Source organism: Triturus cristatus, chromosome 10, assembly GCF_964204655.1.
Source record: "Triturus cristatus chromosome 10, aTriCri1.1, whole genome shotgun sequence".
In the NCBI taxonomy this organism is placed as follows: Eukaryota; Metazoa; Chordata; class Amphibia; order Caudata; family Salamandridae; genus Triturus; species Triturus cristatus.
Window position 1 is genome coordinate 360,497,074 of NC_140593.1, and position 18,291 is coordinate 360,515,364.

Sequence of the window (18,291 nt, forward strand, 5' to 3'; positions counted from 1 at the left end):
TTTCAGCTATCTTCGACACAGTCGACCATCCCACCCTCAAACATACCCTCGAGTCAGGAATAAGTTTCACCAGCAATGTATTTTACTGATTCTCCTCCTATTTTTCTAAACACCAGCTTGACCTCCAAGTCACAAAGAATAGCTATCAAAAGTGGAGTCAGCAGGGTTTCATACTGACTTCTGGCATCTTCAACCTTTACATGGAGCCGCTTTGCTCACAGAAAACATCAACTCACAGATAACAACATGACTAGTCACAAATGTGCAGATGACACACAATGCTATTTGAAAGTCCTCTCGCCTTCAGACATAGTGCCTGTGCTAACAATTAAGTGCTGGTGCTGAGCACCGGAAACCACCGGCTCAAATTAAGCACTGATCTATAGTATACGTGCTATGCTGTATCCGAGTGCAGAATTATTTATAATGTGCTCTGTTGTGTGCTTCATATGTTAGTGCAGAATATGTGGCTGGAGTAAGAATTAAGAATTGTGAAGATTGGAAGATCAGGATCTTTTTGCCCAAACGTCAATGCCAAATGTTCATCCCCTAGTATCACAAAGTTGCCTATGGCCATACCACCCTGAATATGCCCGATCTTGGAAGCTAAGCAGGGTCGGCCCTGGTTAGTACTTGGATGGGAGACCTAGTACCATAAAAGCACCACAATATTGTACTCCAGTAAATGCCATCTCTTCCACCCTAGTTCCCTTTGCTTACAGTGGGCCTTGCCTCCCACACCACAAGCACAAATGTGTTTTAGAATAGTCACAAGCTTTTCTCAAACCCTTTGCAACCCTGCAAAAGGTCAGAGTGGTACTCAAAAGCAGGATTAAATCATTTACACGTAAGGAACAGCAAAACCCTTCTTAGAGGTATACAGAAAGTGTTTTTTCCTCCACCATAAAGAAAAAATACATAAAAAGAAATGTGTCATTGGACAAAGACCCTATACACAACATGCTATAATGTGGGTGGCAATGCTAAGACAAAGACACATACAGAAATTCTTTCCTGAAGAAGGTCTGGAAAGCCTAGTTTCTAAAGTGTAGCCTTGAAATATTTTGTGAATTCTACAAGTTCATACATCTGCACACATGCAAAATAATGACCATGCGAGATTTACTACTTCTTAGGTGAATCAGTACTTACAAGTCAAATTTCTTGTGTTTTATTGACAAGATAGATATTTTACAACAACCCTATGATATGAAATGTATTACCCACTGAACCTTCAAACAAATTTGAATCTCATACATGCTAGAAACAAAGTACAAAAAAAACATAAGAGCATTACAGTGAGTACAATTCAAGATATAAATTGTAAAAAAGAGCTGTGTGTTAAAAAAAAAAAGCAAATGAGTTTACAGATTAAGGCGTCATTTTTTTCTGTAATAAAATTGTGCTTACAGGCAAATATTTTCTGTTTTCTATTTCATGTTTTAGTCTGAAGTCAATTGTTTTATCAAGAAGCATCATAATATTAAAACACAATGTCGCATGCAGTAAAAACAAAATCTTTAGTATATTAACTTTCTCCTAACCTTTATCAACCAGATATTGATGGGAATGCCATATGGAAGTATGCCTCGGAAGACCGTACCAAGAAGTGAAGAAAAAACTGCCATGGATTTTTCAGTTCTGTGGGATTTTGAGGTATGCTAGTGTGTTTATTTTCCACCAGAATAGAATTGGCTTGCAAAGGATTGAGTGTGTCATGATACACCTCCCCACTCTCAACGATGCTAATAAATAGATATTATACTCTACTCATTTGCATATATGATGTATGATGTTGTATTTTTCATGTAGATTTGTTTTAAGAAGAGTATTCAAACAAAACCAGGATTCAAGGGTTTTAGTGGTGTGAAAAATCACATATAAAAGTCATTATAACTATTAAGAGTTGTTTCCCCCGTGTAAAATAATTGTTACTTGAAATCTGTGAGGCGGTAAATAGTGTTTTCCTCATTCCAGTTTTGCTGAACTGTGGTAATAAACTTGAATTTTACCTTTAGACTGTTGTGACAAATGTCTGAATGTTCATTTATTAGTATAGTTGCTCTAAAATGATGATTATTGGCCCACGTTTATTTCCACTAGCATGACATAAAAACAATATAAATGGGTATTACACAGTGGCAGTCATCACTGTGTAGTTATAGTTAGGTCAAGCAGGAGGCCAAAAAAGTGGGGGGTCCTAAAAGTACGCTTTCCCATATTAATGCCCATAGGAAGCTTTGCCCTCTGACACCGAAAAAATTACTGAACGGAATTACACCAAATCTGGCAAGAAGTGGGAACTTTACTCAGAAAGTGTGCTCTTTGGCATTTGATGTAAATCCGTTCAGCTGCTTTTGAGAAATCAGCATTTAAAGAGAGGCTCAGGTTTAGGATTTCGGGGATGAAACCTAAGAAAAAGGCATACATGGACGTTTGGTCCCACGTGAGGACAATCTGATTGGGTGACAGAGCTTCAGCTCCCATCAGACCTTTCAGCACTTTGGCACCAGTGCTGGTATTAAGGTACCAAATTATCTGATTTGGCAGATATAAGCCATTAACGGCGGAGTTTCTGTTTGTATGCATTAATATCTTCATAAAAAACAACTAATTGATTAGTGGCATTGCTCATTTTAAAATATATTTTCGTATGAAATTCCAAATGTGACTTAATATTAAATTACTTTGACAGGTCACTGCATTCTTCTGACAAAAGCTGATCTGAATGTAGACATTTCTTAATGTTATTCATTTTATCTTCTTTATCCAGCTCTATCATATTGGGATCTTTAAGCATGTGAATAATAAGCACAATACTAAGCTAATATTTAATTTAAATACAATTGAATGGCTGTCAAGTGTTGCAATGTTTGTAAACATATCTTCTCTTGACATTGCAGGGATATGCTAAATACTCAGCTCTATTTTATGGCTATTACAACAACCAACGCATGATTGGCTGGTTACAGTTCAGACTTCCCTTATCATATTTCTTGGTTGGAGTCAGTGTCTTTGGTTATAGCCTGATGGTGGTTATAAGAACGTAAGTAGTCGGGAATCCAACAGCTTCTGAATGCTTTACCTGAAACATTTTCACTACAGAGGGTCTCATTACAAGCTCCCTATATCTCCCTCCTTGATACCGTCTCCTCCAACGAAGTTACCACTACAAGGGGTACCAGTAATACTAGGGGGTCGATTTAATGGGGGTCCCAAGGGCGTCCCTGGAGTACACTTGCAAAAGGAAAAATTACAAGGAATTGGTTATTCCTGTCCATGCAAGCATGGATTTTATTTCTCATTATCCCCAGTAGACTCCCACGGCAGAGAGCTGGTTTTTCACCAGTAGACTCCGCCTGCAGAGAGCTGGTGTTTCACCAGTAGACTCCGCCTGCAGAGAGCTGGTGTTTCTCCAGTCGACTACACCTACAGAGGGCTTGTGTTTCACCAGTAGACTCCGTTTGCAGAGAGCTGGTGTTTCACCAGTAGACTCCACCTGCAGAGAGCAGGTGTTTCACCAATAGACTCTGCCTGCAGAGAGCTGGTGTTTCACCAATAGACTCTGTCTGCAGAGAGCCGGTGGAGTCTCCTGGTGAGATACCACAGTTCCATGGAATTGCCATGGGTCTTGCACCCTGATCTGGCTAGGAAAACCTGTTACCAGCCACATTGGGATTGCTTGGGTACTTGTAAATGGGCCTATTTAAATAAGCATACCTATGGACAGTTATGGAATGAGCTCTTCCTTACATGACTAAAACTCTTAAGCGTCTTAAATATAATGCTTACAATAAAAATACCTTTATGTGCAGATAAAGCAGTAGTGGAAAACGAGTGAGTGTATAGTTCAGATCTGCTCATAAGTGAAACTATATCCTAATTTTATTGGGCAAAGATTTGTTTTTTTGGGCAGGACAGAGTGATGGTAACTGACTCATTAACACTTGCGTGTGACCTGTTAATCATTAATCATAGTCTTCTAGGAATTGGGATCAGTGATCCATGATGTTAGTTACCTTAGGGATTTAAAGTTGAGAATGCAAGGTGAATGACTTTCTCTGTACTGTGTGTCCTTTGCTTTATTATATCTCTGAAACCAAGCAGTTAGGCCAGTTTGAAATGGATACCAACATCTTTTCTGTGCCCAACTTGAGTTCATAAGATGTGCAAACGATTAACACTTCTGAGATTTGTTCTCCTTTAGATATCACGAGGCGAAATTCGCAAAGGCATAAGATGTAAAAAATAAGAGAAACCTGTGAAAATCCGATGTGCAAACGTCAATGCCATAAGCCATTCTTCATTGTGTCCTTGCTAACTCAAATGGGGTTGTAATTTCACCCACTGAAAATATGACACAATGCAATGTTATCATTTCACTGAGGCAATATTATCAGCCACTAAGTTCAGAAAATTTGGATTGATTCCCTAAGTCTCTACTAAGGGTGGGACTGGAGATTAGGACCTTGCCAATCATTAGGGAGGCATCCATTGGCTTAAACTCTGCCTCAAAGTATAACTCAAACATAGAAAAAGGACACGCCTGGCCATTTTGGTAGTGCACTCATTTTAGCATATGGGGTCTAATTAAATAAATCGTTTACGCACCTACGTACTACTTAAGTCCACATAAGCAGTGTGTGAGCGTGAATTCAGGCTAATATAATGTTTCATTTGCAATGTGAAAGATACCCACTTGCAGGATTGGGTATATTCACAAATGTCCATCCTACCCCACAAATGCATGCAGGGCCGTGCAACTTGTGCAGCTGCACTGGGCGATGAGCTGGATTGGGAAGGGGGCGGGCTGACCTCAAGGGGGGATCTGTGTTTTGCAATAATTTACGATTTAAAAGCACTTGCTGCAGAGTTCGTTGTGCGTCCAGCTTTCATGCAGCAATACAAATATATAGATAACTCTTGTGCTCAATGTTCCTGCTAGAGAGAGAGATTGGAGTTTTGTCTAGTGGCAGTTTTGACTTTCCATAATGTAGAGGGCTAACCAGCATTTAACAGCGTTTTAAGACAAAGCAAATGTGGGAGAGGGGCAATGGAGAGATGAGGGGCACTATTGATTATGGCCAGGTGATTATGAGGAAATCCGAGAAGGTCATGGGGGGGGGGCAGAACAAAGATAGTGACACCGGGCATCACCAGCACTAAAGCCAGCCCTGAATGCATGCAACCTTACTCTTGTCAGCGAAAGCATGTAGTGTATTGTCAAGAAATGTGTGGGTTTATCTGTGTTTTTCTTGTGGAGTAAGTGGACGGATTTTCTAAGGTACGAGTCTTAAAAAGTACAATTGGAGGCCAGTGAAGTTGCAATGTCTGATTATTTTCGATTTGCTCAACAACGTTTCTGGTCAGCCTCCCATTTAAATTTAGACAAAGAAACTGCTTTTCTCCTGTGGTGTTTAGTGATATTTTTGCTGGATTTAGAGCAGACAGATTACATGGAGATGTTCACACCTAGTAGTTTTTTTTAGAAATCTTTGTCCCAGCTTTACCGAGAGTCAGTTTCTGTCCATGATGCCTACAAGCATTGCAAGCAAGATTATCACATCAGCTACCTTGCACCAGAAATCAGAATTTGCCACTAAAATTCAAAGTACCAGATTAGACTTTGTTTTTTACAAAGTATCAACCCAGAGTTGCCCTAAAGTAAATACTAATTTATACTAGTGGACCCCCCTGTGGAAACCTGACCAGCACTTGGAGGTTCTGGACTCGGGGCTTCCACTGCCATTAGCTTAGTGCCTCTATGTGTGAAGAGCAAGAAAAGCATAAAAGCGGTCTGAGCAGAGGACAGGAAGTGGTTTTCCAGGGTATTTATAATTAAAGATAATGTATTCGGAAAAAACTATACTTTGTCACGGTGCATGCCACACGGTGCAGGAATTAACAGGATGGCACCATAGGTGCCCCCCACCAACCGGAGGCCTCAGGGAGAAGGGGGCCCTGCTAGGGGAGCTTAAAGTTGCTTCCTGACAGGCTTTCCATGTCAGAAAGCCCGACATGGAAAGCCTGTTGGAAACCAACATCGTCTTCTCTTTGGCGGAAACGGCGTCCTCATGGATTACGGTGGGGCCTTCAACTGGCCGATGGGCTCCTAGAGCCTGTCGGAATTCAGCTGGAATGACCGGCCAGTTTCAATTTTGACTGCCGCCATTGAAATGCGGTAGTCGAAAGGGAAACCTACGATGTGAGTCGGAAAGCCTCCGACCAGGCCCTATGTCTTCCAGTTTATGACCCATTATTTTATCTCCTGTAATAATTCAAACACCTACAATTTAGATAGATCCTCCAAAGTCACCTCAGCTGTAAGCTTTGTCACAGATGTGTCCAATTTCACAGCCAGTACCAATCACAAACATCTGTCTTCTATCCTCATCCTTCTTGACCTCTCCATCAGCCTTTAATGTGGTTGTCCAACCCCCATAATTCTCCTGATTCCCTATTTATCATTGTACCATTTGTCAACTCATTTTTTTTTGCGCTTTCCTATCGGTCCTTCTCAATCTGCTGGTGCTCCTTGCTTTCATGTCATATGCCCTCCTATCTCAGTCCTTGACCTTCTTATTTTCTTCTTCCATATCACTTCCCTTGGTGAAATTATTGGCTTCTCCTATCACATCCTTGCTAATAAAACATCTTCGCATTCCCAGCTCAGACTGTCTCAAGCTATCCTATAGTTAAAGCCTCACTACTTCTTCATGGATAAATCCTGCATACGTTGACAAAAATTCTAATATACTCTGGCCTGGCTTCTCCTATATCGTTTCCCTTGATAGACACTATAGAGCATGAAATGTAACTGCAACAAGAGGCAGATATCCTTCATCCCTTCATTTGTCACTGCTACGAGTTTCCAACAATGGAAGATCTGAGCCTTACTTTCCTTTCTGCCCAAGGATCATGAATCTCATTGAATTTTAAGTCCTTTATATTATTTTCCCCACAAATATCATGTTTCCCATTGAAGTTCAGATCCTTTAAACTATTGACCCCTACACCTAGATCACACATCCAACCCAGGCCCAATTGACTAATCCTCCCAGTGATGAATCCAACCACTGCCTAGACTCTGACTCCAAACTTCAGTAAATTGCATATTAGGTTATGTACATCATGCTTGAAATTGTGCATGTCAATAGTACATTTCATGTACCAACCTTGCATACTACTAGTAACCTTGCATACTACTAGTTCTCACCAATCATATTTACCAGCTATGTATGTTAGCACTTTGCTGCTAAAGTTCTTCTGACTCGCCAAATTATTTTGTAAATTAATTCTAGTTAAATGCAGTAATTCTTTTTACATATAAATACAGACCATCAATATTGGTTCAAACGAAAATGCAGCAAAGTGTTAGCAGAAAATACTTTAGGTGGTTCCCATTCTTCAGGTCAAGCAGTATTCACCCTGATAAGAGTAAATCATCCTGCCAGTAATGGCAATTGGTGTGAGTTATGATGTGCATTTCGTGCATTGCATATCATAACTGGTTAATATCAGGACTTTTTCCATTTTGTCTTCACTGAACCATAAGTAACTTTAAGCATGTTTTTTTGTTAAGTTTCTATTTTGTTATGCATTTATTTAACGCATTGTTATTGAATGCAGTGCACAGCCTTCAGTAGAGGTTGATCGCAGATTCTGCACCCAGCCCTGTTGCTTATGGTCTTTGGTTATACACAAAAAGGGATCTAGTTGCAGGGGCCTGGCCTGTATACTACTCTCTATTTTGACTTTCATTTTAACTTTGTCCCTCTGGTCAGATCTGCATAAAACCTGGTATGCATGACCTGGACTTGATTCCCACTCTTTGCCATAATTCATTATGATGTATCAAACAGTACCAAAGTTATCAGTGAAGGTAACTTTCTCCATCGTTGGATCTTCTCAAAACTGGACATATCAGCACAATGCTGAACCTGCTAAAGGTCTGCCAAATTCAGTGCAGATTTATAAAACAGTGGCAAATTTATTTGCAAATTAACACTTTTTGGATCCCCTTTTTAAATGCCTCTGTCTCAATGGGCCTGCATACATTTAAAATGCCAAGAGAAAGCTAAATATGCTAAGGCTCTCTCTAATTTCTTGGAGATCCAACAAACAGCTCCAGACGTATTAGCAATTTTAATTAAATGTTTGACCCCTGACCTCATTCATCTGCCCTCAACCTGAGATATCTGCACTGGGGAAAAACTGCTAATTGCCTAAAACATTTCATACCGATTCTGCAAACAGTACCAAAAGTGAACATTTTATTTCTTCCCTGTTTAACTTTGGTCCCCTCCCCAGTTAAAGAAAAGCAGCCCTAGGAGATGGGGTATCAGGGGGCCTAATATTGGCCTGAAGGAGGATCGGGGTTGAACTCCACACTGCCCTTCAAAAATACTTGTGCCAATCCCCCAGCCCTGACACACTCCAGAGGGCTTAAAATAAAGAGCAGCCATATTTCCTTGGTGCTGCAGATCTGTTTCATGGGCCAAAATCTAGCTTTATGCCCAATTTGGTGAAATTCTGTATAGCAGTTTTTGTGTAATCGCTGATCAATTTTCCTACAAAAACACTGCAAGAGGAAAACATGTTTTGGGACCAACCCCCTGCGTGACGGCTCATCTCAAAACTTTCCAGGAATAAACTGAGGTAGAGTAGACTTTTTTTTTACAAAGTTTTGTGATGATTCATCAAATAGCACCAAAGTTAAAATCATACCAAAAAATCTATTTCCAACGGAATCGTGATCCTAACTATAACTACCCAGTGGCAACTACCACTGGGAAATATATATATCCATATATATATATACTACTGGTGGCAATATCTCCAGTGTATTTATGGTTAGTTTAGAGTTTATATAGGGAAGGCAAATTTTGCTTCCTTAATACCTCAGGCGTGGTTCAATGAACCAGTATGAAACCTTCCTCAAAAGGTTCATCCATTGTGGGTCCTTTATGGCACGTTTTTGTTCAGATCTGTCACAAGGGGGACAAGAAAAATGGAGGCTACATAGGTCCCTTTTTCCATTTCAATTCCTGCAGAATTCTTTGCTGTTTGATACAGAAAAAAGGCTTAATGGAAGTACACCAAATTTGGCATGAAGGTAGATCTTTCCTTAAGAATTGTGCTTTTCTTGATGCGATCTAAATTTGTTTTGCAATTTTGGAGAAATCAACGCTATTAAGATAATAGGCTTGGGCATGATGAGGTTTTTCTGGACAACTAATTTGCTGAGGATACACAGGTCTTTAATCACATACCTCAGAGACTGCAATATAAAACAAAAAACTTAAATTTGATTGTGTGAAGGAGGTTTTCTCCAGTTGACCATTTGGTTAACCTACACATCTGGCAATGGGTCCACAGTACCAAAGTGGTATGATCGTCCGGCAACAACAGTGATGGAAAATGTTCCAGACACCATTCCAAGATGCAGGTACTTGATGCCCACATCTTGAAAGTAACAATAAAAGGACGGACAAGGGGTTAGGATGAGCACAACCTGAGCCCCAAGACCATGTAGGGAGCTACCAAGGTTCCCCAAGTGTAAATGTGCATGGCTGGAACAATGAACTCTGGGTTCCGTGGACTCTGGCTGGGAAGATTCAATTCCTTGTACCACAAATCCAAGCAGACAGCACAGGATACTGTTGGATTCTTAGCTCCAGTTCCAGAACCATGGTTAAAATACAGATCTCTGAATCTGGCTGTGAGCTATTGATATCAGAATAAGGCTTGTGTTTAGTACTATGGATCCAATTTGTATCTGCAAATCCATTAAACATTTTTTTTTTAAAAGAAGGGTGGGTCAGGCCTTGAAATAGGCCCTACAAAGGTGCACAGTTGGGGCTGACTGTCCACATAGACTAAGTGCTGGTCTGGTTATAGGCCAGGATCTGCTGGCCCGCCGTTGCACATGGTCAAATACTGTTCACTGTTTGGTTTGTCATCTAAAGAGGCCAGGTCCTGCATCCAATTGCCACTGTGATTTTTGGCCACCTCAATGTATGTAAAAAAAAAATCTGAGAAATATATAGCTAAACTGTAGTTATGGTGACGAATTAAACCTAAAAGCATTAAAAAAATGTCAAGTTATAGTTAGGAAAATATTCATAACTCGCACAATATCTATATATATATATACCATAAGTCATGCCCTCTCCTCACACTAGGCAATGGTAAATATATTTTTATACTGCCTTGATACTATGAGTAGGATATATGTATTAAATTACTTCATTAAATAAATTACAAACAAAATTAACCATCAAATTAAATCAAACAAAAATGTCCTTTAAAAGTCCATATAGATTATCAAAGTAGTAAATGATAGGGGAGATGAAGTTGTTGATGATATAATGGTAAAAACAAAACTTACCTGGGCAATGTATACTAGGCAATTTAGTGCAGGTGATGTAGTAGTATGTGGCTATAATTGGAAGCTGATAAGATATAACACAATTTCCTAGTAAGTGGGGAAAGCTGTTCATGCCACTAAGTCTCACAACTGGAAACCATGTAACTGAGCAGGGTGACAGTTATTGACAATGTTTAACTCCACAATGTCATGGATTTGGGTGTGGAAAGGCAATGGGGAAAACGTGCAAAAGGCGTACTATGGAGTTTCTGTCAGCTTTCGTATAAGTAACATATGAACATGTTAACTTGAATGCATAGTAGAAATGAGTGAAGTAAAATCTCAACGTTTGCATAGGAGAAATGAAGTAGGGGTGGGCAGTAAACTCCGATCCACTGGTGGAGTTCGCTGTGTTTTGCCCACTCTGTCTGGAGGGTGGAGTTCTGGAAAAACTCTGTGAACCGCCCCTTGGTGGAACTTTTCTCACATGCAGCTCGCCTATGTTAAGTTGCAGAGCGTGAGCAAGAAAACTGAATGATAGGACAAGTCCCCGCATGATTTCTCAGTGCAGGTGGTCACGGCAGGTCACTACTGTTTGTGTTGCGAATGCTCCTGCTCTCGTAGAAAATCTACTCAAGCAGCAGAAAGAAGCACCCTGTGGGTATAAAAAGGATCACTGTTCCTCCAATTCACCCCATTCGGCAGCCCATGACATACCTTTCAAACCTTTTGCCTTCTTGTTCTCTTCTACACTTATACGTAATGTCTCTTCTGTATCGGCTCATCTTCAGGTAGCTAATATTTTGCGATCTCTGCACCCATCATGGCTTTTATTGAGTCTCTCACCTATGCACACATCCTACTCACATGTTTTTTTTCAGTTTGATAATGGAATCATGTTAATGTTCTATTTCTTGTGGTGTGTGTTTTGTGTATCTGCAGAATGGCCAGTAATGCCAACGAAAGTACGGGTGAAGGTGATGATGGAAATTATAATTTCAGCTTTAAAATGTTTACAAGTTGGGACTATCTAATTGGCAATCCTGAAACTGCAGACAACAAATTTGCATCAATCACAACCAGCTTCAAGGTAATTTATAAAGTGATGCTTGTGCTTAAAATGTACCTCTGATTAAACACCTTGTTTGTTGGTTACATTTTCTTTTTTCAGCACCATTACCTAATAAGTAAATTTCTTCTTCTCCTTTACCTTATCTTAGTGATTACTTGGAATTTTAAATCTTTAGTAGGCTCGAAGGTTTGTCTGAGAATTCCAACGTTGTCCATAACAACAAAGTATTTTGAGAGATTAACATTTACATGCATAAAAATAGCAGAGTCCTACAAAAGTCTCAAAATTATATTCCCATATATAATTTTAACTCGTTCTTCTTAACCAATGAGGTACCCTGGGTTGTTGGATAGCTAGAAGTGTTACCTTAAAATATTAGAATTATCAGATTGTTGATCAACCTGTGTAACTCAATATGCTAGTTTCACCAGTTACTTGGAATATATTTTTTTTACATCAAGGTATTGGCAGGTGAAATGGTGAACTCTTTTCAACTGTGCTCGTTGAAACTGTTATGGGACAATATATATGCTCCCCTCGAAAAAGTGATTGCAGGAGAGCTTGCAAAGGAAACCAACTTGCTTCACTCCGCATCCGTGATTCAATCTATTTCCTTTAAATGTCAAAGAATACTGCCTTGGTATAATAGGCAGATTTTGTCAGTAAATACCTAATGAGTGTGATTAGTCAATCTTCTGTGAACAGAAAGGAAACATTTGTTCATCTATCAACGTTATAGCTAACAACAACAGGTACTAGATATAAAGTATTTATACCATATGTCTACCAATGTATAAGACCTGGCATAGGAAAAATGTCTATGCAAAAACATGTCAACCATAAAAAGAGTGAAAATAACCCTCATAGTTTTACTTTTGTGAAGGGGGAAATTATTAGGGGCCTGATTATGAGTTCAGTAGACCACCAGACCGCAAAACCCATGGTGGAGGTGTGTGGGTGGTCGGGGACTGTCACACCCGTGGTCTGATCGCCGTATTACAAATACAGTGGTGTAAGGACGCAGTATGCTTGGGTGGCCGCTGCAGCCCCTCCAAGCATGTTGCGAGTTTCCTCACTGCCAGCAGTCTCATGGCGGTGTTCACGTCATAAACCTGCAGTGAGGAAACTATGGGGGCCCTTCAGGGCCCCTTGTTGCCCATGACTAAGGGGATGCATGCAGGGGGGCATATGGTGTGCCCCCCTGTCTGCCTGCATGCCAAGTTCCTGCACAACATGGACTTAACAGTCCGTGCTGTGCAGGAACTTGCTTTGGCGTTCCCTTGCGGGTGCCTTTTTCAAAGGCACCGCCATTGGAACGCCAAAGGACTACCCGCCACACAATGAGAATACTCGTAATCTAGCAGGCAGGTGGCCTACGGTCGAGTTTCGTGGCGTGGGGTGGTGGCATGCCACACTGCTCTATCACCGCCAAACTCATAATGAACCCCCAGGTCACTTTCGATAATACGGCCCCTGGTGTTTCCCCACTCTGACTGAGCTTTTATGAATGAGAATATTCTGTTGTAAATGAGAATATTCCATCAAAAGCTTGGCATTTTCTCCTCACTGTATTTGTCTGGTCTTACATTAAGATTGACATTAGACCCAGAGTTAGATTTATCCTTAAACGACAGGAGGGCTGGTGGAATGCACTGTGTGGGAAGAGGTTTTCACATGAGCATATTTATTGTTCTATAACTGTTTAACTTAGGAGTACATATCTGCTCTCTCTCTTTCACTGTGACCTAGGGCTGGTGGAAAGTCATCATCTTTTCCTGTGGTACCCTTTCTACGACGTTCTGATTCTGCACTGCTCTTGAGAAGAATGATTAAAGGCAAAAGGAAAGGCAAGATAGTCTCTGGAACTGCAAATGATATCACATTATATCACTTCTAATGAAGAACATTGCATAGGTCCGTTTTGGATTATTAATACTGGAAAATCTTGTAGAAGAAGGCAGATGTAACTCATAGAAAAATAAGAAAAGCACAGTCACACTGATCTCACCCTGATTATTTTAGGTGTTATGTCTACTGAGGTCTTGTGTATCAACTTAATCTTAGGGCTTTAATAGTAGCAAACAGAGACCCTCAGTTACTTTGACACAGTGTGTAAGACAATGTGTGATTGTGGAGGATGTCAGTCCTGCAGGGGCAATTTAGCATTGGTCTGACACTCGCAGATGCTTTTCCCGTATAGTTATTAAAAACCCAACTTCACCATTGAATTTAATTTTTAATACATGTTAAAAATAGTTTTAGCTTATTCAAAGCCAACTATTCAGAATTATCTATAACATAGCTTTTTCTTCATTTAACCAGCTACAGTCCTAACAGTGAAATACCTTTTGGGGCAAGTCTCTGTAGGAACATGTAAACATTAAATTCTTGCATGTTCCATTTTCAAAAACCAGGCACCCTACCATGTGGGCTGCACGACCTACTCAGTGGTGGCGAATTTAACTTTTAAAAAGTAGGGTTTCCATCCTGTTAAAATGTATAATTTGAAATGTTTAAAAACTGCAGGAGTCAGGATATACATGTAGACTCGAAGCCATGTTTTCTATGTCAGTCTAGTGAATGGCACAAGGTGTTGCAGACTACATCTGACATTTAAATGTTTATGCTGCTGGTGTATTTTCGTACATCATACACTGTGGCATTGCTGGAAAAATATATATGCCATTTGGGGATACACCATTTTCACTGTATGTTTAGGGTCAGGACACGTGCACTGGGGTCTGGCAGCAGTACCACAGTGCACAGAATTAAAAAATCTGAAGCATCAGTCCACAAAAAAAGGGAGTTGACTATGCAAACATGGGCACTTTTTCACAATGCCCATCCCAAGTTGAAAGACAAGAAGCAACTCAGACATTCCCTTAGCACTTCTCATTATCTTAGTGAAAGAACCTGGTAAGCCACCTACGTTGGTGTTCTCAGGTCCAACTTCAGGCTTTTCTGTAAAGTTCAGTCCTTGTTGGCCACCTTAACAGTTTTGGATTCTCTACTGTCATCTGCATCAGTCTTCTGAGAAGTCTATGGTCAGCAAGAGCTCTAAAATGACAAATATCGCCCCTATCTGGCACTTGCTGGCTTTGATAGTCAAGCCTGCTTGCTGCAGGGCCTAAAGATCTTTCCTGGACTGAGTCAAGTGGCCCTGCCACGTGCAGGTAAAGACAGCAATATCACCAAGATATGCTACATTCTTCAGCCCAATTGGAATCAACATATTTATTTATTTGTGAGTTTTATACAGCGTAAACTTGGCCCAAAGGTATCAGAGCACTTTACAGAGTGATCACAGCAATATTAACATAAGGTACATAACAGGTGCATAAAAATATACATAGTGATGGATAAGCACAACGAAAAGGGGTACCTAAAAATACATAGAGCAGTGGTAGAAATGCAAGATGAATAAAATAATGGTAAGGAATATGTACAACGGTAATAACATGAGGTAAAAAAATATGCACAACAAGTTGGAAGCGGGATTTTGTCTATCGGCCTCCTGGCCCTCCAACTGAATTTTCTTCACAACTTGATGAACTAATTGCTCCGCATGTGATCGCGAGTAGCAATTTTTCATTGCTGGGCGATTTTAATATACATAGTGAATGTGCTTCTAATGCCACGACACTCTTGGCTGACTTAGCCACATTAGGGTTATTTAAAATCAATGAGGGCACCACACATACAGCTGGCCATACATTGGACATTATTTTCTCCAACTCCTCCAAAGTTTTTTGTGAATCTCCACAGGTATTACCTTGGTCCGATCATGCATTAATTGAATTCCTTATTCGTGCCCCCAGGAAGACTAGTAGCCTTAACCATGTCACTCATCATTGTCATCGCCAATGGAAGGGAGTCACCCCGGAGGGCTTCCAAACGCTCTTCGTAGAACCACCGGTCTTAGACTCAAGTAATATAGAACACGCCCTTACCACATATAACTTGGCTGTTTTAGGTGCCATTGATCAGTTGGCACCTTTAAAATCTTTCTCCACTACTCCCAAACGGCCCCCACACGCTTGGTATTCTCCCCAGCTACGTGTACTGAAGCGTCTCTGCAGAAAACATGAGAAACTGTGGCGTCGCACTCATGATGGGAATGACAGAGATCGGTTTTATGCCTTCCTGGCCAATTATCACAGGGAAATTAGGGCAGCATGTAAAGCTCACATAGTATTACAACTGGACCAGGCACACAATGACCCTAAAGTGCTTTTTCGTATCCTTCAAACTTTTACTAACCCTATAGCCTGTGAGAGCGTAGTGGCCCCCACGCAAAAATTGTGTGACGATATCGGATCCTTCTTCATGCAGAAAATAGAGTTTATTTATGATAAAATAGTTTCATCAGGGAATCATCCTTTAGTCGTCTCACCACCTGAGACACCTGTACAGATCATTACCCAACTATTGGAGAGCTTTCCTCCGGATACACAGGCAGAAGTAGAGCTATTAATTTGTACCATTAAATCAGGGTCACCTCGGGACATTATCCCGGCTAAGATTACTTCTTCTCTTGCTGGCTATTTGTCCCCTTCCATTACGCATCTCCTCAATCTCTCCTTAAGAGAGGGTTATGTCCCTTCAGAATGGAAAGCTGCACAGATGATGCCCATTCGTAAGAACACCAAGGTTCCACTGACCGAGTTTTCCAATCTCCGTCCTATCTCTCTCCTCCCTTTCCTGAGCAAACTTTTAGAGAAGCATATAAATATACATCTTTCTAACTATGTCAAACGAACGGGTAGTCTTGACCCTTCTCAGTCGGGTTTTCGACCTAACCACAGCACAGAATCAGCCCTACTAGTGGTCACCGATAACATCAGGATGACACTAGATAGGGGTCATTCAACTATCTTGGTGCTGTTGGATCTCTCTGCCGCGTTCGACACAATATCCCATCAAATATTGCTCAGGTTCATCCCCATCTCCTATGCTGACGATACTCAGCTGCTCTTTCCTTTTGCAGAGTACACCCCATCAGTGCAGGAAGCCTTCTCCTCGGGAAGGAGAACCATTTCTCAATGGATGAGGAGCAATTTCCTTCAATGTAATGTTGGAAAGACGAAGATTCTTCTTTTTGGGGAAGCGCAGCTACTGTGGACCCCCAGTTGGTGGCCAACAGACTTTGGTTCCCCTCCCTCTCCAAAGACTTGCGTAAAAAATCTCGGCGTTCACATTGATCAGACCCTCACAATGAAGGAACATGCTGCTCAGACAGCTGGCCTCTGTTTCTAAGTGTTGCGCCTGCTACGCCGCATCTTCCCTATGCTTCCTGATTCGATCCGAAAAACCGTGACACAGGCCCTTGTTTTAAGCCGCTTGGATTACTGCAACGGTCTGCTGGCTTCTGCTAATGAGGCCGCTCTTGACAGATTGCAGGTTGTCCAGAACAAAGCGGCATGCCTGATTGTCAATGCCCCTCCAAGGACTGCTTCCCGCCCTTTGCTTTATAAGCTACATTGGCTCCCTATACAGGAGCGGGTGAAGTTCAAGGTTTGCTGTATTGTACACAAGGCTTGGGTTAAATCTGGCCCTACTTACCTCATGGATAAATGTACTCTTTATAAGCCCCGGAGGTCCCTGCGTTCTGAATCCAATTCCTTACTTGAACCTCCGAGAATTAAAAGGGCCCGCCTTGGGGGCAAGTCCCTCTCCTATCTGGACCCTCATCATTGGCATTCTCTCCTCCTACAGCTGCGGCAGTGTACGGACCATCTTCTCTTTAGGAAGCAGCTTAAGACTTTTCTTTTCTGTTTCTAGTCCTTAATGGAGTACTCTCTCAAACTGCCCGTCCTAGCTCAGAGATACCCCTTCGGGGGTCGATTCTGGCGCTTAACAAACAAATAAATAAATAAATAATAACATGAGGTACATAAAGGGTGCATAAAGATATATATAGTAGAGACAAAAATATAATAGAATATAAGAAGTAGAGCAGAAGTACTCTAGTAACATAAAAGTGTAAAAAGAATTTACCCTAAACTGACAGTGTCCATCTGGGGTGGAAAATGTAGACCTCTCTATGGTCCCCTTAGTCAGGGCAACCTGCCACTACCCGGAGTGAGACCCAACGGCTCATCTGTCTATTAGCTCATCCAGTCTTCAAATGGAGTGAGTACCAGTTTTAGTGATCACTTTAAGCCTGTTGTAATCCACACAGAACCTTGCTGCAGTCTTTAGGTAACAGTACCATAGGACTAGCTCACAGAATCCTTGAAGGCTCAAAGGCCTTCAGGGACAACATCCTGGCCCATTCCTCATTGATACTGGCCCTCATTTTAACTGACAGCCTGTAGGTTTTGATTTTGATAAGTAAGCTGTCACCAGTGATCATGTAATGGACACAACACTGGAACAGTCCAGATGTCAGGGAGAACAGGCCAGCAAATTGGCCCATCAACTGGTGACAGTCATTTTGCCTCCAATTTTGTCAGTGTAGAGTGGACTGCAACTCCCAACACTAAGCTATCTTTCTCATTTTAGGTGAGGAGTTCATAAAGTGGCTCATTCCATTTCTTCTCCCCTCATCCGTCACCATCAACATAGTCATGTCAGCGTTATCAAAGTGAGGTTTCACTCTGCGCGGGTTTCTGGGAGTGCCCAGGTCTACCAGACAAGAATTTGTACTCACTCTCTCTCCAGCAAAGTGTAGGGCCAGTGCATTTGTCTTCAAGGGAAATGAGTTCCACAGGCTCCACTATCCACCACATTTTGCCAGATTACTACTTCTCCAATGTGGCCTTCTGATTATACAAATGTTTGATCAGCTCTAGATTGGCCTCCAGATAATAATTAGCTTTCTTCATATACTCATCCTCCTAGACTTCAG

General features: G+C 41.1%; 1 protein-coding gene across 1 annotated transcript in view; it reads left to right on the top strand.

Moving 5' to 3' along the window:
* The window catches only part of LOC146789440 (transmembrane channel-like protein 2), a 566,730-nt gene that overhangs the window by 256,205 nt on the left and 292,234 nt on the right, over nt 1–18,291 (top strand). The window contains exons 7-9 of the mRNA XM_085631099.1: nt 1,558–1,656; nt 2,904–3,046; nt 11,312–11,459. Coding sequence (XP_085487225.1) covers nt 1,558–1,656; nt 2,904–3,046; nt 11,312–11,459 — 390 coding nt within the window. The remainder of the gene's footprint in view (nt 1–1,557; nt 1,657–2,903; nt 3,047–11,311; nt 11,460–18,291) is intronic.